The sequence below is a fragment of the Danio rerio genome, chromosome 14, assembly GCF_049306965.1.
Source record: "Danio rerio strain Tuebingen ecotype United States chromosome 14, GRCz12tu, whole genome shotgun sequence".
Classification (NCBI taxonomy): domain Eukaryota; kingdom Metazoa; phylum Chordata; class Actinopteri; order Cypriniformes; family Danionidae; genus Danio; species Danio rerio.
Window position 1 is genome coordinate 36032756 of NC_133189.1, and position 24154 is coordinate 36056909.

A 24154-nucleotide genomic window follows, 5' to 3' on the forward strand; every position below is an offset into this window, starting at 1 on the left:
TCAGCTTAGTCCCATCATTAATCCGGGGTCGGCACAGCGGAATGAACCACCAATTTATTCAGCAAATTTTTACACCCCGGATGCCCTTCCAGCCGTAACCCATCTCTGGGAAATGGTATGGCAAAATCTCATACTTAATGGGTAATTGTGCTCTGCAATGGCAAAGTTATAAAAAGCTTGAAGAATCAGAATATGTACTCTATATCAGCCGATCACCATGACAAGTAATCATTACTCCGTATCGGCTGCAACAATCCTGATCAAAGCTTCCCTAATAATTTCTTCACAAATAATTCTCAGTTTAATCAACTATTGTTACCAAATAGAGCCTTATTGTAAAGTGTTATACAATAAATGTGAAAATAGCCTGAGTCTTTAAGCATTTAGTGTTAAAACTCAATACAACAATATGAATATTCTTCAAATCTATTCTAAAAGCTTAAATTAATAATTATTTAAGGTGTTGTTGATGTTTATTATCACAATAAATTGTGTTATTGAATGTTGGCACATTTTAAAAGCAGTACATACACAATTTTCAATAACTACTAGTTTAATGCTATATATCAGTTGTCACAGTGTACATGTATGTGTAATAAATAATGGAAATACTTGTATATTTAGATATTTGTATTGGTGTTATTGCTTATTTAAAATATCATTAAAAGAATGAGCACTCCCTGGTGGGCATGAGAGGAACAACAGGGAGTTAAAAAGCCAAAAAATAAATGTAAAAAATACGTATTTTGGTTCTCAATGTTGTTAATATCATATGTACACTCCCATGAATGTTAAAATACAACCTGCACATGCCAACACAGAGGTACTTATGAGTTTCATTTCATTTTGTACTAAAAATGAATTACATTTGTGTTTAAATAATAGGAATATGTCTTTTCTCAAGGCTGGTGTGGTGTGTTGTACGTCTAGTTGTTGGTTGGCAACTAATGAAGAACAAAAAATAAGAGCCCTCGCCAAGCAGACATGAACAGACATATCCTCAATACAACATGTCACGGTCTGGTGTGCTAAAGCCCTCATTTGCACTTTAAATTAAATAAATATACATGTGCATTTAAAATAAACCCACTTACAAAGATACATAGGCAATATTTGAGGCCGACTGTTAAAATACACAACTTTATTCGCTTGTTAAATATCAGCTTATAATTAAGGCAATTAAAAACATTATCTGACGTATAAAGATGAATATGGAAATGGTTTATTTAAGTGATAAAAGTTATTTAAGTATTTTGCACAGGCTCTGCTGAGGTGGTATGAAAAACTCCAGACACGCACATTCAGCTGGATGCCACATACAGGGTGTAGTTAAACTGCTGCCTACTCAGCGATTTTACAATTGTATAAAACAACAGAAATAGCCTCCTGTTGAAGTGTACAGAATACAGACGGTAAAAAACTAAACACATTTCTAACATTGGTTTTAGTGACCGGTTTACTTCGAAAACTACATCAACAGACCGTGGGGTGTTTCCTCGCTTGCGTTTACAAAGGTTCCCTAAATAGACAACTTTGTACCAATAATAAAAGAGGATGTTGATTGTGCGGATATACTGAGAGACACTAGTTAAACACAAACGAGCGATTAAAACGCGAACTTTTGACTGACGCGCCAAAATGAGACCTCTTTCGTGTAATACAGCAAGCGACGTTTAAGTGTGATACTTTTCTCCGCGCGCTCAACTACAGCAGCGATTTCAAACAAAGGCTCAAGTAGTGAAGGCGACTGGACGCCAAGAGGCGCCTTAAACACCTCCGTCTCTTTCGGAAGGTCAAACTAATGAACAACACACAACTTGACAGCGTGAGAACGAGGAGGGGAAAATGCTGAAAATTAATTCCTCAAAAAAATACAAACTTACCTCGGGTCCAATCGAAAATGGCGCCGAAAAGTAAAAAAACGCACCAAATTTCATTGTATGGTCTCCTGCAAAGCTTTGTGGGAGCGCGAGCTGTTCAACATCCCCCGTAGAGTAAACGGAGGAGGAGTGCAACTGCAGTGTCGTGGCACGTTCTTACTATTAGGCACACTGGATCCCCTCAGGATGTTGTCATGCCCTTTGAAGCACTCAGCTTGGTCTCTCAGCTAACAAAGTTTCTGGTTTTAGTGGAGTATGTTGTACGAAAACCCACAGAAACTTATAAATCAAACTTAAAGTTGTTTGGCTAATCTTACATGACTGTAATTTCCAAGTATGTTTTTAAGTATACTTTGTGTAGTAAGTATACGAATTTCAGTGTAGTAGTATGTATAAGGTACAGTTCCAGTACTACCTGGGGCTAAATTGCCCCACTTTTAAGTTTTTAAAAATACGGTAATTACACTTTAAATAATACGAGTGGCAGTATAACTGTCACTCGTATTATTTAGTAAATGTATAATAATAACCACAGATACAATAATAATAGATAATAAATATGTAATATATTGTTTATAACTTCACTTTGATTTGTACTAAGTTAAATAATGAAGTAAAACAGTATTTTCTGTAGTTTTTATACAGCAAATATACTTGAAAGTTCTTTAATAATCCTAAATTTAACATTTACCACCCACCACTAGGCCTATTTAATAACACAAGTTTAATATTATAATTTAGTTTACATACATTCAATAAAAATATATTAACGTATACAGCTTTGCTCTTTTATTAGGTATTTATTACTTAAAATTAGCCTTTTAATATTTTACAAATTTTTAAGTTGATACTATACATTATCATGCACGTTTATAAGATGTAAATCTAAAATATATATATTTAGTAGGCTATAAAAGTAAATAATACAACACTTATTTAGGCTGAAACAAATTTACTTTACAAATAATTTGATTTACATTACAATACGATTTAAAGCATCAATCAAATCATGAATAACTTGAAAACCTGCTGATGATTATTATTATCCTATTTATAAAATGTAAGGATGTTCATCTTAGATTTAAAGTATATTGTATAAAGCATATTTTTAAAATAAGTATATTAACAACTGTTGCCTCCTCCCTGTTTCTTTTAAATCTCTGAACTAAATCTTTACACAATCAATGATTTTCCTGGTTATTGAATTGTTGAAATGACTATAATATTGTTGATTTTTTTTATCTACAAATATCAGTGGAAGTTGCCATCACCTGACCTGCGTAATGACCTTGCAGTCGCCTGGCTCAAAATCTTGTGTCTCTCATTAGAAGAAGAGAAAAGAAACATTGTCTGCTGCCAGACAGAGGCCTTGCAGTGAGCTGTATGAAGCATGTGACTGCTGTTGCTCACTGCTGGTGTGTTCTGTGTAAAGCTATTTTATGCAAAATTGGGTTTAGGGTGGAGAGAGTGTCAGTACACAGTGTATGTGTAGGTTTTGACGGAAGCTGGAAAATAGGTTTTAACTACAACTCAACGGCCTGTGTCTTTCATTTTTGTCACAATTTTTCTTTTTTCTTGACACAACCAATGTTATAATTTTCTTGTTTGAGGGTAAGATTAAGATCACTAAAGGTTTATTTTCTTGTATGAATTCAGCACAAGTCTTATCTTGAGGATGTCATATGTAAATATAGTTTAAAATGAGATATGGAGTCCTGCACATAACATTATCTTTTTTTTTTTTTTTTTTACCACACCTTACCATTTTATAGCTCGTTTTATTTAAAGTTGTAGTTTTAGCAAATCCTGTCAACGATCTCATCCAAAGGTGTCAAACTCAGTTTCTGGAGGGACGCAGCTTTGCACAGTTTAGTTCCAACCATAATTAAACACGCCTGATCAAACTAATTGAGTCCTTCAGGCTTGTTTGAAACCTACAAGTAAGTGTGTTGGAGCAGGGTTGCAGCTGAACTATGCAGGACTGCAGCCCTCCAGGAAGTGAGTTTGACACCCCTGACAGGCCCGTATTCAGCCTGGTGAAAGGGATGGGTTATTTTTCTCAGAAAGTGGACTTTTTTGCAGTTGTTATTTTCTATTTAATTATGAGGTTTTAATACTCCACATAGGGCAGCACAGTGGCGGAGTGGGTAGGGGTGTCACCTCACAGCAAGAAGATCGCTGGTTCGACCCTCGGCTGGGTCAGTTGGCATTTCTCCGTGGACTTTGCATGTTCTCCCCATGTTGAAATGGGTTTCCTCCGGGAGTCGGGGTGCTCCGGTTTTCGCCAGTCCAAAGACATACACTACATGTAAATTGGGTAAGCTAAATTGACCGTAGTGTATGAGTGTGAATGAGAGTGTATGGGTGTTTCCCAATATTGGGTTGCAGCTAGAAGGGCATCTTCTGCGTAGAACATATGCTGGATAAGTTGGCGATTCATTCCGCTGTGGAAAAACCTGATTAATAAAAGGACTAAACTGAAAATAAAATGAATGAATAAATGAATACTCCATTTAGTGACATTTTAAGCACTATTTTTAGCTGGATTAGCTTGTCGAATGGTCGATTTTTGATGTGCCGAAAATATTTCCTAAAGACTAAAGAAAATAAAAAAAAAACAGCAACAACTTATTTTTAAAATACAAAGTTATTACATATTATACAGTTATAAAAAAATGTAGCCTGTTGTCATTAGGCATGGGCTGGTATAGGTTTCTGATGGTATAATAACCTGATGGTATGATAATCACAATAATGTTAACAATGCTCTAAAATATTTTTTTTTTCTTAAATGTCTGGGAAAAAAATAATTAAAAATTTTCCCCCTCTAAACACATTTTTTTTTCAGGGAACATTTATAATATTTTGTAACATTAAACGTGTCAGGCTGAATAGGTAGATTAAATTATTGACTTCTGCTGTCTTCATTAGTTTCAAAAACACAGATTTCTTTACAACACTTAAAAAAAACCTTTAAAAAAAAACGTACATATGCCTTTTGAATGGTATAACTGAACATTTTAGCGGCATTAAAACCTTGACTTTTCTAAACCGCGGTAAACCTTGAAACCCGTTATGGTTCCATGCCTAGTTGTCATTTATTGAACAAATAACAATCTGGCCAGCACATTCAGCTTACCTCAAGCAGAATTTGGCCATTTGAATAAATATCAATCAAAACATGATGATATCAACGTAAAACTTTACAATTGTTTTCTAGCCTCTCTTGCAAAATGGGAAAATTCATGGACAATAACAACAACAGCCAAATTACTATTAAAACTAACTTTAATATGGGCCACTTTTGGTGCTTTGCGCCTTTTCATTGGTCCATTTTTTCTTTCATAAATAATTTCCAAGATTTGGAATTAAATTAAGGCTACTTGTAAAATGTTTTTCTATTTAACAACAGTAGGTAAATATTGAAAGTTGACTTCACTTACGTCACATTCTGCATGGTCTTAAAACCTTCCATGGGTCAAAACAGGACAAATGAGAAAATGGTGCCAAAAATTCTGGACCAATGGCAATTTCTGGACCTTTTGTCAGTGTAGGTCAGGGGTTAGGTCTTTTGAACTACTCGAATACCCCCTGAGCCTGCCTGATCTCGATTTGGGTTAAGTGAACATAAATATTAAATGGTTTGTGCCTCGGCTTACTTGAAACAATTTAGTAAAACATTCTAATGTATTAGTAATTCATAGGGGCGGATTAGATCATTTGTTTCCACAATATATATAATTTTCCCCATGTTTTCATAAGATGAAAGATGCTTTGTTCAGTTATTTTGGTGTTAGGTTGTAGATAGGATCAAGGTCAATGTTTGAGGACACACTGGTAAACAATCGTACATACTGCATCCAATATAACCAGAGGTAAAGTAATCATGTCTACTGCAAATAATTATTTCATGCACACATTTAAACTGTTCAATGAACTGTATTTTATACAAGAAAGAAAACGTTTACAATAGAATCTCAAAAATCTAAAATGTTAGCTGATAAAATATCTGTAAGTACAACACAAATCTTACAGATTCATCCATTTTATTATGGTTTAAACCATAATTTAAGATGCCCAAAGTAGGGCCCGCGGGCCAATGTTGGCTCGCTGTAACCTTTTATTTGGCACACAATTCCATCTGAGAGGAGAGTGAGACTGATGGAGAGGGTTGGGGTGAATTCCCTTAACCCAGAGATCAGCATTTCTAATTTGACGTTAACTTTTTTGTGTTTTATTGCTGAGCTACAAAAAATAAACTGAAATTAAATGTTTCAATTAAATGCTGTAAATGAAAATGACTGTTAAAAAATGTATACTGTCACTCGACGGATAGAGGACTATGCAGAAGACATTGGCGAGCAAATCAGGGCAACAACTAGTGTCATTCTGTTATCAATCAGATTGTTTTGTTACTGTAATAAGTTCATTATAAAATGTAAATAAATACGGTATTCTTAAATATAAAGCAATGTTTTCTAGTTATGTTAAAATGAATTAGGAAATTACCCATATAAACTATATTTACCTTCGACCCACAAGCCTCAATCAGGTTTGGTTTTTGGCCCTTTATAAGAAAAAGTTTGGGCACCCCTGGTTTAAGCCAATTTACTGGTTTAAAAGCAACAATACAATGCGCATGCGTTAATCCGCGTGCACGGGGGCACAAAGACGTACCGAGGAAACATCTCCAGGAAATGTGATTTGATTGGCTACTTCGCCGGACGGTTCCCATTCAAAAAGGCAGGTCGGCGGCCCTCAACCTTCCCATTGGTTCGCGATGCTGTCAGTCAATCGGGTAGGAACTGAATGGGCGGGACTCTCGGCTGAGCTGTGGGTCCGCTGCGGCGTCCAGAAAATAGATAAACAATATGCTAACCTATGATTAACGCAACTAAGTAACAAAGTCATACAACTTGTCACCGACACACCAAACTGGCCAACAGAAGATGTCGGAGAGGAGCTGCGCGCTTGTCTATTGATTTATATGTGTATACCCAGCCAAGAACAGCAAGCTAGTTAGCTTCATGGTGATGATGGCCAGCTGAACATTGTTGTGCTTTCAGCTCTTGTTGTCATTTCGCTCAAGGTTTAACGGCAGAATCTTCATGCTTTCCTGCCTTTTCACGCACCCTTTGCACACGTACTTCTTAAACTGAAATTATGTGAGCCGAGCTGCTCAGTTTGTGGTGTTTGTTCGCCATCGAGCTAAGCTAACAGCACAGGAATAGTGTGCACGGGCCAAACCCCTTTCACACATTAGCTCGCAGCTAACCAGCCGCTGGATCTACAAGTTTGGACCACAAGTGCAGAGTTTTGTAGAAAGGTATCAGAATGATGGTTCGCAGAAACCAGCGGATCATTTCCTCAAGCATTGATCGAGACCTGCATTGACTTAAGATCATCAACAACAGAAGCCCAAGTCTTTCTGTGCAGGCTACAGAATGCACATAGAAAACTGAGACGTCGATCTGCTGTGTGCCTTTCAACGATGTAGCTTTCTAACCTTCGTGCTTTTATTGCGGCATACATACAAAGACAATAAGATGAACAATCAAGGAATAATGTCACAAGAGAAGATGGAGCTGGACCTGGACATTCCGACCGCACTTGTTCAGAGCGATGGGCAGCTGAGGCGGTCAAACAGCGAGCCCATGATCAACGGCCTCAGGTGACGATTGATTGCATTTGTGTTTTATTTAACTCTGTTATTCTTTAACTTTTGTTGTTATGCTGTGAACTTGTGGTCATCTGGACACGGTCAAATAAATTGTGTTAATGTTGTTTTGAAGTCATTCTTGCATTCAGTTTCAGACCAGGGACCGTTTCACAAGCTGTAAATCAACCAATGTGCGAATATAAAACCAACTTTACCTCCATTTTATTGCAAAAACAGATAGTATGGAAGTCAGTGGTTTCCTTATTCAGAATATCAGAAAGAAACTTATTAACCGGTTAGGTCTGAGTAAATGATGACTGTCAAGCCAAAAAATGTAAAATAAATAAATAAATAAATTCAGTTTAAGTTTGTAATTGGCTTGTTAGTTTGGATAAACCGGGTTTTGTAAGAATTGAGGTAAAGTTGGTTTTATTTTTCGCACGTTCCTTCTGTGACAACTTGTGATTTCCATGGTAAACAATATAGGGAGCACATTTGAATATTCTGTCTGAAACCACGTGCAAGTATGACATGAAAACAACATTAGCAGTGATGATTTTTGACTGAACTATTTTGTACTTTAATAATCATTGGCTGCTAATATAATTTTACCATTTTAAATTTGCAGAGAATATTTTTATGAAAATATATATATTAAAGGACACCTATGATGAAAATCATCTTTTGTAAGCTGTTTGGGCAGAACTGTAGTGTCCACAGTCATACTGGAGTGATAGGAACACAACAAGTCTCTTTTTTTTTTTTTAAAGTTTCTGACGTTGAAAAGAGGATCCAAATCCCTCCCATTTTGTGGCGCCGCAACATGACTTAAGAGTTTGGTTAGCCCACCCACTGAATTGATTGACAGCCACATATTAACATGTCTCCATAGTGATGCGTATAATCATATCCACAAGACGGGATGTGTGCAAAGAAACTGGGTTTAAATGACCTTTAGCTCTGTAAATATCTGCACCTCAAGAATGAGTTTTACAAGGTTAAAGAGTTTCTAAAACGGTGCATGTTTGAAATAAAGACAGCAAAATCACTTCGTAATTCTTCACCACAGCTGCATGTCCGTACAATTATTAAAAAGAGGCTCAAATCCCAGTTCGCGGATTTTAATCAGGTTTATTTTGTACATTTAACATAACGGATGTCCATACAGCAGTGGATGTTAATGTGTATCCAGTCACGCTTGCTGTGCAAAAATAGTGCAAAGCTAAACACATGCGCGCATGACGTTAGCCCCTTTCACACATACAGACCTTTCCGGAAAATTGCCGGCAATTTTGGAAAGGTTGTATGTGTGAACAGGTCCTTTTTGAAAATACCGGTAAATTTGTTCTGGCTATTTTCCGGAAAGAGCAGTTGTAACATTACCGGCAATTTGCCGGAATGCTGCGCTGTGTGAATGCAGAAGGAAGATTGCCGTAATAAGCGCGTGCACGTCTAAAACGTGCTGACGTGAGACGTCTGCTTTAGCCAATCACAACAGTCAGACGCATTTACGTCCGCGCGGTTTGTGAGAATAAAAGCCTTTGAATATTTTTCCAGACACATTTAGCTGCTAGAAGTTAGTCATATCACGTTTATATGTTCTTCTTAATGCCAACTGTGTAAATAATCATCGATTAAATGCTTATGATAAGCCGCTGTTTGTTTACCTTCAAGCTTTGCGTGTGCCTGTGAAACAGCCTGTGAGCGCCTGCACACACACATATTATGAACATCTCGACATGCGAAAGTGATCCTGTGAAAGTTGTTCACAATATTGATCATCCACAGAGTTTGTAATTTAGTCAAATGTTTACAAATACAAGCGCAGCCGTTTAAAGCTAATTTGTGGTGAATGATGTCAGAATTTACCGGTATTTTGGAATGGATGTGTGAATGCTCTTTTCCGGAAAATTTCCGTAACGTCCTCGCCTGTGTGAACAGCGCTTTTTTGAATATACCGGTAAAGTCGTTCCAGAAGTTTTCCAGATATTTACCGGTATCACTGTGTGAAAGGGCTAATTGTGTGTGACTAATTGTTGCAGAAAGGCTTAAATTAACTCCACCACAAATACATCAAATAACCTTTGGGGAAATTCTTACTGTAGTAACTTAAGGGAGATCAGCTTCATTCTTGTCTGTCACTGTGCTGCTTATGCGTGAGATGCAGCAGGAGAAGCTACACCCATCATAGCAATAGTCAGCAATCTCTTTGGCTCTGACACGCATGTGGGTATGGTGGGCGGGAAGAACCAGCTCATTTCCATTAGAAACACAGACAACAAACCTCTACAAAGTCAAAACTGCTTAAATATTCAATATACACAAAGGTATAATAAATAATCTGATGGGTATTTTTAACTAAACCCAGACAGAATCTCGAGACACAAGACTTATCTTAAATCTTGAAAATTGGTAAAATAGGTGCCCTTTAAGGAGAACCTGAATGTACGAAAATAAAACCAGCTTTGCATAAATCTTAAACAAGTAGGGTTTTTGGAACTTTACATCCTAAAATGGGTTCGTAATTAGGGATGCATCACGGGTGTGTTTCCAAGCGTGAAGGTAAGTTCCTACTGTACATGCTTTAATCCCTAAAAGTACAGCACTTTTAGACAGCTTACTAAGTGTTGAGTTATGCATGACTGTTGTAGATGCTCTCTCACTGGTAGGGAGTAAAGTCATGCAGCCATGCTAGATTAACATGTTTTGAGTCATCAGGGCCACCAGTCTGTCAAGAACAGACTGTGTTGGTAGTATATAACTCACACATTCGTATAGCAGTGGTGGTAATATTGTTGCAGTGAAATGAGAACTCAGCCTGTCTCTAAATGCATGGTTTCAAAATTAAGCATTAATAGGAGTTTCACAGTAATGTTGTAACCGGATATTGGGTTCTCCTTAGTGATGAAAACAGCATTTAGACAATCATTAAAGGCTGGATGACACCAAGATTGATGACCATGCATGTGCTGCCGCTGTAATGTCAAAGACTGACTGACCACTGTTTACCTCTGCATTTTCCTGTGTTTTTATAATAGGGACACATTTTTGTATCCAGCGATCACTTCATCATGATCCAGAACTTTTTATCAATGGAAATATGATCAAAGTTGTTAAAGAAATCAAGTTTTTAGGTCTCCTTTTTGATAACAAAATGACTTTTATCCCTCATTTAAAATTTTTGAAAAACAAGTGCCTCAAAGCTATGAACATAATCAAAGTGTTGGCAAAAACAAATTGGGGTGCTGACTTAACTGTACTTTTACGATTGTACAGAGTACTCATTCGATCTCGTTTGGATTATGGAAGCATAATTTATGACTCTGCCAGGAAATCTTATAAACAAATCCTCAATACAGTCCACCATCAAGGATTACGGCTTGCTTTAGGAGCATTCAGAACATCACCCGTTCAGAGTCTGTACATTGAAGCTAACGAACCCTCACTTCAAAATAGACGGCTGAAACTTTCATTACAATATGCTATCAAACTAAAGGCAAATAAGAATAACCCAGCTTATACTGCAGTTTTCGAACCTCAGTTTGTACAATTATACGAAAGTAAGCCAAAAACCATCAGACCATTTGGTTTACGTATCAATTCACACTTACAAAATCTAAATTTAAACCTGGACATTTTAAAACAAATACACTTCAACTCATTGCCTCCCTGGAATTTAAAGATGCCTATAATCAATATGGAGCTAGGACACCAGAAGAAAGGAGTTACTCATCCCAATATGTACAAACAACAATACCTGGATATCAGAACTCAATACTCTCAGCACATACCAATCTTCACAGATGGTTCAAAGATTGAAAGTAATGTAGCAGCAGCAATGGTGACAGGGGAACAAAGTCATGGAATCAGTCTACCTAAAGAATGCTCCATATTCACAGCTGAAGCCCGCGCTTTACTTTTAGCATTGGAGTACATAGAAAATGCACAACAAAAGAAATCCATCATTTTCACAGACTCTAAATCATGCCTCCAAGTTATGGAATCTTCAACAAATGATCATCCTTTGATTGACAATATTTTAACTAAAGTTCACCAACTACAAAATCAGTTTTATCACATAATTTTTTGCTGGGTTCCTGGACATGTCGGGCTTTTAGGCAATGAGCGAGCTGATGCAGCTGCTAAAGATGCTTTGAAGCAAGTAATGAACAAATGCCAAATTCCTCCGTCAGAGATGAAACCTTTTATCAACGCTTACATTTTAAACAAGTGGCAAAAGGAATGGGATGCATTAGAAAACAATAAACTACATGAAATCCAACCTGAAGTTTCACACAGAATTTTAAGACATTTTAAGAATCGATTTGATCAAATAGTTTTTACCAGATGCCGTATTGGACATACGAGAATTACACATGGATTTTTGCTCCAAGGTGAAAACCCCACTCAGTGTTTGTGCTGCAAAACTCCTATCACTGTAAAACATATTTTACTGGACTGTCCTGCTTTTACTGATTCCAGAAGGACTTTTTATGAAATGAACTCTTTTAAGGACATTTTTGACAAAGTGGAACCAGAAAAGATTTTAGAATTTTTATCATGTATTAACACAAAAAATCTTATTTAATTTATGTTTTTATTTTGTTTGTTGATTTTTAAATTGTATATTTATTGTTGAAAGATTCCTGCCATGAAGATAGCCTTGGTTGCTGACATGGCACTAAATAAAAATACATTACATTTTATAATAGGGATATTCCATTCATAAATACTGTATGGCCTGTGGTACTGTATACGACTTTACCCATACATGGGTGTTTTGTTGTACAGCATATACTACAGACATACAAATTTGAGTCTTAAGCTTGGGTGTACTTTCCAATGTCAAGCAATTTTAGTCTTACCACAGAACTTATTTTACTCATGAATTGAGAAACCCCATCATAGAAACGTAAATGCAAATTACTGCTCCAGGTCTTCTAAAATTGTGGAAACCACAACACAACTATGATGATAATAACATAGTCACAGATAGGGCTGTGCAATTAATCGAAATTGAATCTCAAGCACGATTTGAAACGTGATTTAGCTAATCCCAAGTAGCTGCGATATGAAATGTATTATATAATTTCCTCCACCTAGAGCAAATGTGTGGCTGCCATCTGTGTGGGTCTTACTAGGCAATTGAGTGAGCCCACTTTCGGTCTGTTCAATCAGAATTGCGCAGCCAAACTATGTGGAAAGCCCACAATAAAACAAACAGGAAAGCGTGGACAAGTGGGATGATGGTGTCTGCTGCTATTAATAGATGAACTCCTATCAGAGAAAAAAAAAAATGGAATATTTTGGTTTTGTAAAGTCGCAGACACTGAACAACAACAGGTCATTAGTAAGAGCTGTCGCAGAATTGTTGTCACAGCACTAGAAAATGCAACAAACAGCACCTAAAAAAGCACTACATGCGGCTATATAAAGTGTCTTGCTAAAGTCCACCAAAAGTGTTGCCAGTGACACTATATCTAGTAGCTAGCAACAGCAAAGTACAATTTTGTTTTGCAGCTGTTACACCATATGCAGAAACATCTCAAAGACACCACGAGATAACTTGCCATAACTCACTACTGTTTGCTTTAGGAAAAATTTTTGTGTTTAATTTCTGAATAATTATAAAGAAATTTTGAAAAAAAGTTGAAGTAATATCTTTTTAGTTCTTTTTTTACACACAGTAAGAAGCTAAAATACAGAATGTTGAGCTGAATTTAAACTACAAAAATATCGCACAAAAAAAACATCGCACAGCCCTATTCACAGACGATTGATGCTGTTTGTTTGATAAACAAATCTTTAAAATGATGAATTAAATTAAAAAGTACAGCCAATCTGAATGCACTAGGTTTTAAAGAGCTTTAGCTCTTAAAGTTACAGATAACAAAACGGCAACATGCATTTAAAAGCAGGACGTAAATGTGCATTGATGTTTATGCTAATAATTTAGTTATGTAATGGTTATCATTCATGATGAACATGGTCTTTTAATTGACCTTTATACAATGATTGTATTTGCATTCATAAAATGTGCTTCAATACTTTATGTAAGACTTGTAGTAAATAGTACTGATCAGTAAATAGTACTGATTTGTAAAGAGAAACTAAGCACCTGTGCATATACAGGCCTATAGTCCACCATTGTTCTGATGGTTTTCAAATACTCACACATGCCTATAAACCGAACACATGAATGTGGTTGACTTCACAGTTTTCATAAAATCATGTTTTTCAAATTAACACAGAGACCATAATGGTACTAGTTTAAAACTTTGTAACCTCTTTCTTTAAGCCAAGTTTCAATTCCTGAAATAGATGTGATGGAAACAAATGACCAAAATGTATAAACATTCTCATAGTTTACGGGATCACTCGATTACGGGATCACTCAATTAAAATTGTCAGTTCGCTCAATTTAAAGTTGTCATGTACTCATCCTTTTCTCATCTCAAACTGAGTTTCTTTGTTCAGTTGAACACCGAGGATACTTGAAGACAAAAGAAAACCTGTAATCATAGACTTTCATAGTGTTTTTTTTTTACTATGGAAGTCAGTGGTCACAGGTTTTTGGCTTTCTTCAAAATGTAATATTTTGTGTTTAACAGAAGAAAGAAACTCAAAGTATGGCTGCGCAATGTATATCGTTTCAGCATCAATATCGCAATGTGATCATTCGCAATAGTCACATCACAGGATATGAAGTATTGAGTTTGTATCATTATTTATCATTTGCGTGTATTTTGTTTTTGATACCTGTGGTTGTCATGATTTAACCTTTTTTTAGATAGATAGATGGATAGATAGATGGATATAAAACCGATTAATTTTATTGAATTATTTTTATTTTTATTATACAGTTACTGTACTTGTATACTGTTAGACGATAAAACGCTTTAATTCAGTTTTAATTTTTTCCTGATTGTATTTATAGATAGTTATGCATGAAAGCACTTGCAACGCATACAGATACATAAATGCACTGCGAATAGCACAGATCACAACAAAAATGTGTCGAGGGACCCCAAAAAGTTATAGATTGTTTATTGGTTCAAATAGTAAACAATAATTCATCAATCTGTGCATGTGTTGTATTTTCATGCACGTGTTTAGTCAAATACAGAAATGCGCTGCAAATAGCACAGATCACAATGAAAATGAGTCGGGGGACCCCAAAAATTTTAGAGATTATTTGATTTAATGGAGATGTACTCCATTCTTTCCAAATAGAGATATTAAGTCATTTGGTGAAATTGTGTTAGTTTTTCAGTATATATCACAAAATAAAGAAATATTGCAATGCTAAGTTTTTTCAATATCATGCAGCCCTATTATAAAGGTTTAAATCCACTTGAGCGAGAGTAAAATTTACATTTTTGGGTCAACAATCCCTTTAAAACCCTCTCCCACTACTTTATGGGCATCTTTCTTTTTATATATTTAAATTTTGAATGAATGGCGTTTAAAACACACCAATGTTGAAAATATTTTCTTTCTCCAGTGATGCTTCTCAGGTGTTCCAGAGAGAAGTCCTCCGCAGCAGAAGAAACAGCACTACTGTTGTTCGACCCAATGTGGTATGTTGCAAGCAAGCGGCAGAAAAATGTATAACTGTGTATTGGATAATGCAATTTGCTTATTGGATGTTTTATGATTTTAGGTTCCATCTTCGCCAGTTCGTGTTCCTAGCACAAGACTACAGAGGATCAAACAGGTGCAGAGTTTGCATCAGCATACCATGAAATTTGACTTGAGGATGTAATCTTTATAGCATGTCTAACTCGCTGCTCTTGTGTACGAGCACATGAGAGCATGTGTTAAAAATACATGCTGAAATTGCTTTTGGAGTTTTCGTTAACCACCAGTTTTCCAAATTTAGACTGGTTGGTAGTACCGCACTCCAACATGAGATTATAGATGTATACAGAAAGTCATTTTTGTGCTGGTGATGTTTCCCCTCATGTTAAGGTTTCTTCTATGCTTGCTCGCTTGTAGGAAGAAGGTGTTGATGTGATGAACCGTGAAACTGCTCATGAACGGTAAGAGCTCGCATCTGCTGAAGCCCCAGGGCATTGCTTTCTCATTTATCAGTTGTTGACAGCAGGTTTTGTGTGTTTGTAGTGTTCAAAAGCTTCACTGACAGCTGGACATGCTCTGTGCACAATCAAATAAGCACTTTTATTAGACTGCTCTGCTTATTTAGTAATGTTTGTATTTAAAAAAAAAAAATTTCCTCATGTTGAATTTTTTTTGCAGAGAGGTGCAGGCAGCCATGCAGATGAGTCAGTCTTGGGAGGAGAGCCTGAGTTTGGTACACATTTGTTTTTTTTTTTTTTTTTTTTTTTTTTTTTTTTTTTTTATACAGTGTCATGTTCATTATTGTTGCACTTTATTTAATCAGAAATGCTCTAAAACAATTTAAAAAGCCAGGTAACATTATTATTTTTATTTTTATTGTTAATATCTTTAAAATCTAATCTGTTCATATGACTCAAAGCTGAAGTTTTACCATCAGTACTTGCGTCTTTATTGTCACATGCTGATTTGCTTTGGTTTTTGCTTTATAAAATATTTCCCCAAAGTAGAGAATGTAGGGCTGGGTGATTTTTGGCCTTTTTTCTTTTTTTTAATCCCAATTTTTACTTTATACATTTTCCACACACAAACTTTATATATGATATAAATCATTTTCCCCCACAAAAAAAATTGCTTGGAGTTGTAGGATATTAACCTATTTAACCTTATCATAATTTTAATTATGATATTTAAATTTTCAGTATTATCAATTTTTATATTATAGAAAATTATAAGAAAAAAAGCTGTCATTTAAAGATCAAATTGAACAACCCTTTATAATTGCATACAAGACTTTTATAATCATAAAATAAATTCAAGCATTTTATTAAAGTGAAAGTAAACTACAGTCAAAGTAAACTTGCAGTTATTATTAAAAAGGGGACCTTTTCAATAATTTGTTTTATTAGTTTTTTTTCAATGATTATGCATAATTTTCTAGTGTGTCATTTTATATAAATTACTTGCATTAGGCTAGTTGGTTGCATTTTATAGCTTTTATTTATGTCGGGTTGCTACATCTGGTAGATTATTCTAATGCACTGAGCAAGTTTTGTTAAGTGTTAATATTTACAGTAATGAATGTCTTTGCAGCTGGTTCATGTCATTTTTCGGGAAATGTCAATGTTGGATTCCAACATCAGATCTGTAACAGTTCTTTTCATATGCGCATCTTCTGCAATAGTTGTTCAACCCATTACTTCTTGCCATGAGAAATGCAAGGTGTGGCACAGGTTCAAATGCGTGTTTGACAGTGAATGTGGGACCGAGAGCCCTGAATTATGCCATATTATTTGGTGGGTGTGTTTGTGCATTTGTTATTTAATTTCTAAAAGTGCAACATTTCTCCCCGGCTCGCTGCCACTTTGTTTGTATGTTTGAATGGCAATGTGGGGAAACTACAGGAACCCAGAGGGGAGCATGTTAGGATGTATTGGGTGAAAACTGATATCCATTCAAACAAATCGATGTAAACTATACACAAGTTGTAGTAGTAACTACATGAATGTAGTTAAATCTACATTTACATAAATATTTAATTCATCTTTGTCTGTAGCGCTTTTACAATGTAAATTGTGTCAAAGCAGCATAACATAGAAGTTCTAGTAAATTGAACATTGGAATGATGCAGTTTCATTTCCAGAGTTAGTTCAATTTAGTTCGATTGAGTGTGGTTTAATTTTCACTGCTAAAAGTCCAAACACTAAAGAGCAAATCCATCGATGCACAGCTCCTCAAGTCCCAAACTAAACAAGGTAGTGGGCGGCGAGGAACAAACTTCATCAATTGACGAAGTGAAGGGAAAAAAACCTTGAAAAATCAGGCTCAGTTGGGCACAACCATTTTTTTCTCTGGTCAAAATATTTTTATAGGTTTGTATGTGACGTGTTTTTTTTTCACATGCTTAAAAAAAATGATGCATGCGGTAGCAATGTTGCCACACTTCCTCTTTCCCTTGTCAATGAGATTGTGGAAGACAAAATTAAGCATGCTAGAGAAAAGCTCATGGAGTTATCAGGGCCACCAGTCTCTCAAGAACAGACTGGATTGGTAGTATAATACTCCAACACCGTATTAGCCGGCAGTTGGTTAATTATTAGACAAACTGTTATCAAGTTCTGACTTGTGGTATTTTGCTTTGGTCTGTAGAGTGATAATGATCTTGAGAAGTCTTCATCGTCATCTCCGAAGCGGATTGATTTTGTGCCTGTGTCTCCTGCTCCTTCACCCACTAGAGGGATTGGAAAGAAGGTATCGCTTTCTTTTCCTTAATAAATGTTTTATTATTGTTATGCAAGCTTTTGTGCTTTTTATTTATTTCTCTCCTTTGTATGAGTAGCAGTGCTTCTCTCCATCTCTTCAAATTTTGGTAAGCAGTAACGGTCTGACACCTAGTCCTGTTCCCAGCCCAACACGCCGCTTCAGGTGAGTTCTGTCCAGTTTCCTGCCACAGCAGGATTGTGTCCTGTTATATATAGATATAAGCCAAAATCTTTATAAGGCGGAGTAGCTGATATCATTCTCATCATAAGTTTGCCCAGCAGGAGGAGTCAGAGCCCGATCAACTGCATCAGGCCTGGCATTCTGGGCACTTTAAAACGCAAGGGTAAGATGGCACACTTGACACTTTTTAATAATGTAGTGGCTTTTTGTAATGTGTTTACACCTGTGAGATGCCGATACATGTTTCTGTGTATGCTCAGGTGAAATGGAGACAGAAAGCCAGCCCAAGAGACTCTTTCAGGGAACCACCAACATGCTGTCCACAGAGGTGTCCCACTCTCCTGAACTCAACACATGGTGAGCTATTGCTCTTTGATGCTGTGAAGTGCCTTGTGTTAAGCTAGTTTAAGGGTGCTTTCACACTAGCATTTTTGGTCCACACTCTGGTTCGTTTGATGTCAGAGTATGGTACGTTAAGCTAGTGTGAACGTGGTGTTCTGAACTCAGATGAGCACCCGTGCCGCCTGAATGAGGAGGTCTAGAGTACAGGTTGTGTGAAATCTGGTACGGTTCACTTTTGATATGAATGCAATCATATAACAGAAGTGAACCGCCAACTGTACAAGTTTTAATTTTTATAACCTTCATTCGTGTGTATAATGCTGCGTCCCAATTCGAATACTTATACTACGCCAGGGATCACCAAACTTGTTTTTGGAGGGCCGGTGTCCTGCAGATTTTAGCTCCAACCTTAATCAAACACACCTGAACAAGCTAATCAAGGTCTTACTAGGTATACCTGAAACAACCAGGCAGATGTGTTGAGGCAAGTTGGAGCTAAACCCTGCATGGCATCGGACCTCCAGGAACAAGATTGGTGACCCCTGCACTACGCCCTAAAATTTTTTAATTTATATATTTATTTATTTTTTTGTAAAAGAAAAGTTTATACTTTTGAATGTGCAGCAGAAGAGTTTGTTGTGTTGCTTGGTTATGCCCCCTGTCCATCATCCACACCATCCACATTTCTGTCATGTTTAAAGGGCCATGAAACCCCCTTGTTTCAACAGGGTGTTTTCACACCTCTACTTTGGAAAAAGTCAGAAAAGTGGGCGTGTCCAGCTCTGTTTAGGGGGGAGTGTCGGAGGAAAAAATGAGGCTTGGTGTGGGAGTGTCTATTTGGGCGCGCTGAATTTCAGAGTCAAAACACACACCCACAGCGGACAATGTGACTGTGTTTACATGGACATCTGTAGTCGAATTATTTGCCAAATTATTAAATGGTGGACTTTAACTGCAGTTTGGCTCTTTCATTCAGGGAATTCATTCATGTCCCTCCCGACAAACGTGATATTTGATTCGAGGAACTGCTCTAAGTGTGTATTTTTCATGCAATGTTTGATACCGCACAGCGAATGAGAGAAAAAAAAACTCAGCATTTCCCGGAAACTTAGATGTGTGTTATTCCGGTCACAAAATCCAACACGAGGTTATAGTTTGGTTGTAACTGTTAGTGCTAACTTGTTTACACTCGGTGCAATAGTTTGTTTGATACGAATAAAATACGAACTGAATAAACAAAGAGCACTGGTCGCTCACTTACCAAATCTGTAGAGACAGGACAATCCACAGCAACTAGAGCTGCGTCTTTATTTAGAGGAGACTACAAGCGAATCCGGATCTCAGCGTTTGCAGATGAGAACAGCTCTCAGGTAAACAATAATCCTCCTTAGACACGCAAGTTATTCTTGTCGCGCGTCGCGTACACTGTTAATCCACACGTGACGCCAGCTGCGCTCTCACAGAGAGAAAATGATAACAAAACTTAACTGGAGCAAACTATAAAAGCAACACTTCACGCTTGTTTTGCCAATACAACGTGGCGTCTCTGCCGTCTACACTCTGACAGTAATGAATATTAATGAAGTTACACAATAGAGCGCGCTGATTGGATTGAACAAAGCCTTACTTATGCATTAATGCATCACACTGTAAGACGTAATAAGATTCACTCTGGCACAGACGCCCAGTCTGCACGCTGGAATACAGCGCTATTATGTCATGACCGTGACGCAGCTTCAAAAATTCGTTTCAAACCGGAAGTACGAATTTGCTTGAAATAACGCAAAAACAACCAATTTACACTTTTTAGTGAAATATAGGTGTCCTAATAGTGTTATTAGCAGTTTGGGACACATATACGACTGTCAACAGCTCAAAAAATGTGTTTTGGTGTTTCGTGACCCTTTAATGTCCTACCTTATTGGAGAAGCAGCAGCAGGTTAATCTTCCATTCAGGAGTCTTTCAGCAGCGAAATCTCCTCAGGTCTTTTGATAATTATGCATTCAGACGTTCAGACGCATCTTTATATAAGTTCAGTATTGTTGTTGCAGATGAAATAAAACACAGAAAATGCAATATTAAATATTTTCTAGTGGGCTAGATATTGACTAACAGTCATTCAAACATCTTTACCGAAGCCTCTCTACTTGACGGTTGGTCTTGCCCGTCCATGTTTGTAGTTTATTTACACTTTTCACACGCATTTGTAGTTCTAATCGAATTCGCATCCAATGCGCAATGTATTGTGGGCAAAATCAGCGGTTAGAGTATGGATGCTTCTACACTTAATTTTTTTTAATAGGAAACCATCTGGGAACCTCTGGCATATTCTTTTCAACATACTATGGTTTGGAACATGCTAATTCTATCTTCAAATAGTATTTAGGATGGATAGTATGCGATTGGGACGCAGCACATGTCTGTATCACCTTCCATTGGTGACTAGCAGGACTGACCCAATGCAAACAGTGATAATGTCTGCTAGTCTCCACCAAAAACGACTTTAGCAGACATTGTGTGATGTTCTGAATGTTTTTAATAGTTTTAGCAGCAAATAGACGCAAGTGGCTCTCTGTGTTTCGATTTCAATAAAAAAAAAGTTTTAGTAAAAGCAGAATGACCATGTAATGCATACGTCTCCATTTTGGCGTTCTGCTTTTGTGGCAGTCACCTAACCGCTGTACACAAAACAGCAGCTTGATGAAGCAAGTGTACCTTATACTTTTGAATTTTGCAGATATTTTTACATTCACTGACAGCTGTAATAGGTGGTACATGACAGTTAGAGGGGCACATTAAAATGTTTTGTTATCCTTACAGGAGTAGTTTCAGAGAAAGACTGAGTGGATAAATACACAAATGTTATTCAAACCTGAATTCTGGTTTAATAGTTAAAAAAACCTGGCCTAAAATGAATTTCCAGAAACGGATATAAAGTTATCTGATTTGGTGTTCTGCAGGGGTCTGTCCTTGGCCTATTGCTTTTTAGTATTTTTGTGTTTTCCATGCTTTGTTATTAAAGACTTAAATTTTCATTAATCTGTGGATGGTACTTGGATTTTATCAGATAACCTGTTTACAATAAAAAAAATCATGCTTCTCTGCTTTACCTGTCAGTAGTGAACCATAGGTGCCAATTGCATCTTATATTACAAAATTTGGCAGGCCATATCCTGGCTTGGGCAGGTGATTGCATAACTCCTATTTTGGAATCTCTGGCTCAGGCTTGATTTTAAAATCCTTACATTAACTTAAAGCACTGCTTGATTTAGCTCTGCTGTATTTAGTGGGCTTTTTTTTAGCTCTGTATGTCAACATGCAACTTGTATTCTTCTCAGAGTGGACTCTTTACTGTGTCTGAAAGTGGCTACACTCTTTACTGTGGAGCTGCGATAAAGACCTGTCTTTAACACCCTTTCTATCTGTGTGTCCCTCCATCAGTCTGTCTCCAGATCTTCTGGATGGGAGTCTAAGTAGTGTCGGCTCTTCTTCAGACTCGCCCGCCAAGATGGAAGGAGTGTCTCCCTCCCCCAGTAACTCTCCCCTCACACCCCTTCAGGATCTCTCTCCTAAATGAGCTCACAGGCATCACACGAGGAAAGAGGCCCTATTTCACTCAATTTTACTTTTATCCCGACATGGCATTTGTTCTTTTCCTCAGTTGTCCTGTTATGTTACGTGTAAAGCTGCCCAGGAGAGTATTGAGTATGGGACTCTATAAAGGGCATGGAGAGACTCTGGATGATTTTTGCATCAGCTGCTATGAATAGATGTAAAACATGGGATATATATCTCTATCAAAGCAACAACGTCATGGAGGAGAGTTTTTTTTTTTGTTGTTGTTGTTGATGGTTCTATAAGGCAAATAACTTTTTGACGATTGTTTGAAAAGGAAACCGCTGTAAAAAAGGAGAATAACTACAGGCACGTACTTTTATTTACAGTCTTGGCTTGCCAACCGGTTTTGTGTGTGAGAATTTAACTTATTTTTTGGCTTTTGTTTTATTTGTAAGTATGTACATAAGATTCATGGCAAACGGTAAAGAGTCTGACTGGCAAACTGACAGCTGCCTCTTCTGGAATTTTATTAGCGGTGCAACTGCACTTTAAAAAGGGGCTGAACATCAATTTGAGCTTTGCTCTGAATTTGCATATTTAATTTTTCAGGATTTTTCAAGCAGATGGAAGAAATGTGTTTTTGTCCCCAGAGTTTGGCACTTGGTTCTCTGTTGGAATGACATTTGTGGTCTATATATATACACAACTAATGCAGACAGAATTTAATATTGCAGCTGTTGGTAACCACTAAATCCTTGATTTGAACACTACAGAGAAACTAAACTGCCGGTGTTGATTTTTCAACATAAAGAAATGGGTGTACAAATGTGGTATCTTTACACAACTTTAAGAGAATGGAGCGAAATGTCCGAGCTGAGATGAGTTATCGCCCATTTCTGTTATTCGGGAAGTAAAGGATTTGGAGGAGAATGTGCTTTACAGGTGTTGTTTTCAGAAGGCGACCCATTAAGCAGTTTACCATGTTGTGCAGAAGTGTGAAGAGGTGGAACCCTCCCATCGCTGAAGTTTATTGTGATGTTTTAAATGTAATCTACTGAAACAGTGTGCCATTAAATTTGTATATAAGAGAAATGTACAACTGTTATTGTAGAAGTTCTTCATTTGGGGCTGTAGTTACTTTAGGAAATAGTTTTTCTTTTGTAAATGGTTTTCTAAATTTCATGAAAAAAAAAAAAAAGAAATCGCTTTATTTCCTCAAGCATGATACGATGCAGCTTAAATCACCTTGTGCAAGAAAGTGATTGTTAAATCCTTTTCTTTATTTTGGGATGAAATGAATTGAAAGGGTGAGGATTTTTGTTCACATTACAAGTGACCGTGTAAATCTTTTCTGAATGTCTTTGCAAACAAAAGAAGAAGAAAACAACAACAACAGCGAGTGGGTCATGTAGATCCAGATTCTATCCTGTAGTGATGGGTGAGGTGTATCTGTAGTTTGCTTTGCCGGTTTGTTTGTTTGTTTGTTTGTTCTTTGTCCTGTGGACGTGTCTGATTTCTTATTTAATGATTTTACTCTGTCCTGTCGACTCGTACAGTACTTTTAAAGCCTGTGCACATGAACTCTGCTGAGGAGGACTTAAGTGCTGTCATGAGACTGTGTCATTGTGCTCTTCACTCCTTCAACAAATCCTCTTCCCATCAGATCAGAGACTTCCTGATGTCAGAAATAAATTATTTGTCCAGTTATTTAGTTGTTGTGTTTTATATCACCATTTATTTGTTTGGTTATTGTCTTAAAGAGTACTTAATTATTTTAGCCCTTTTACAAGATGTAAGATAAGCCTCTGCTGTCTCCAGAACATGTCTGTAAAGTTTCCACTCAAAATACCCGTTAGCTCAATTATTATAGCCTCCAGAAATTGCCCATTTTGCTGTGTGAGTACAGTGTAGCTGTTTTTGTAGCCTGTGGCGTTTTAAATCCAAATGAGCTATTTCTCCCCACCCACCATCCCATTTGCGTGTCTGCGTCTCATCTTGCGTTATGTCAAATAAACCGCAATCAGTGATAGAGACAGACTCTGATGAAGCTGAAATACAACTTATTCATCAAAAATACCAAGTAAGTTTATTTGATGTAATTGTGGTGGAGACTATTCAAGCCTTTCTGAAATGATGAGTCTCGCACAAATGCCATTTGCAGTACACGTATGTTTACGGACACCATGCGGCTGT

At 36.9% G+C, this 24154-nt stretch overlaps 1 protein-coding gene and 2 non-coding genes across 5 annotated transcripts; all 3 read left to right on the plus strand.

The window, feature by feature from the left end:
• The first annotated feature begins 6646 nt into the window (after nt 1–6646).
• Nucleotides 6647–23668, plus strand: pabir2 (PABIR family member 2). 3 transcript variants are annotated; one of them, XM_005173206.5, is made up of 10 exons: nt 6647–7551; nt 15044–15119; nt 15203–15256; nt 15538–15581; nt 15799–15853; nt 17767–17868; nt 17957–18042; nt 18150–18223; nt 18321–18417; nt 21845–23668. In XM_005173206.5, exons 1-10 carry the CDS (start codon nt 7427–7429, stop codon nt 21978–21980), a joined length of 849 nt encoding a protein of 282 aa, XP_005173263.1. In that variant the 5' UTR covers nt 6647–7426; the 3' UTR covers nt 21981–23668. The 3 variants fall into 3 exon arrangements, with proteins under 3 accessions (XP_005173263.1, XP_005173264.1, NP_001003466.2); XM_005173207.5 differs by having other exon boundaries at nt 18159–18223; NM_001003466.2 differs by having other exon boundaries at nt 6666–7551; nt 18162–18223.
• Nucleotides 10174–10311, plus strand: LOC137487660 (small nucleolar RNA U109). The gene has a single exon (XR_011006310.1). It is a non-coding gene; the product is annotated as a small nucleolar RNA U109 (small nucleolar RNA).
• On the plus strand, nt 17534–17689 carry LOC137487661 (small nucleolar RNA U109). Its single transcript, XR_011006311.1, has one exon. It is a non-coding gene; the product is annotated as a small nucleolar RNA U109 (small nucleolar RNA).
• Nucleotides 23669–24154: the final 486 nt, after the last annotated feature.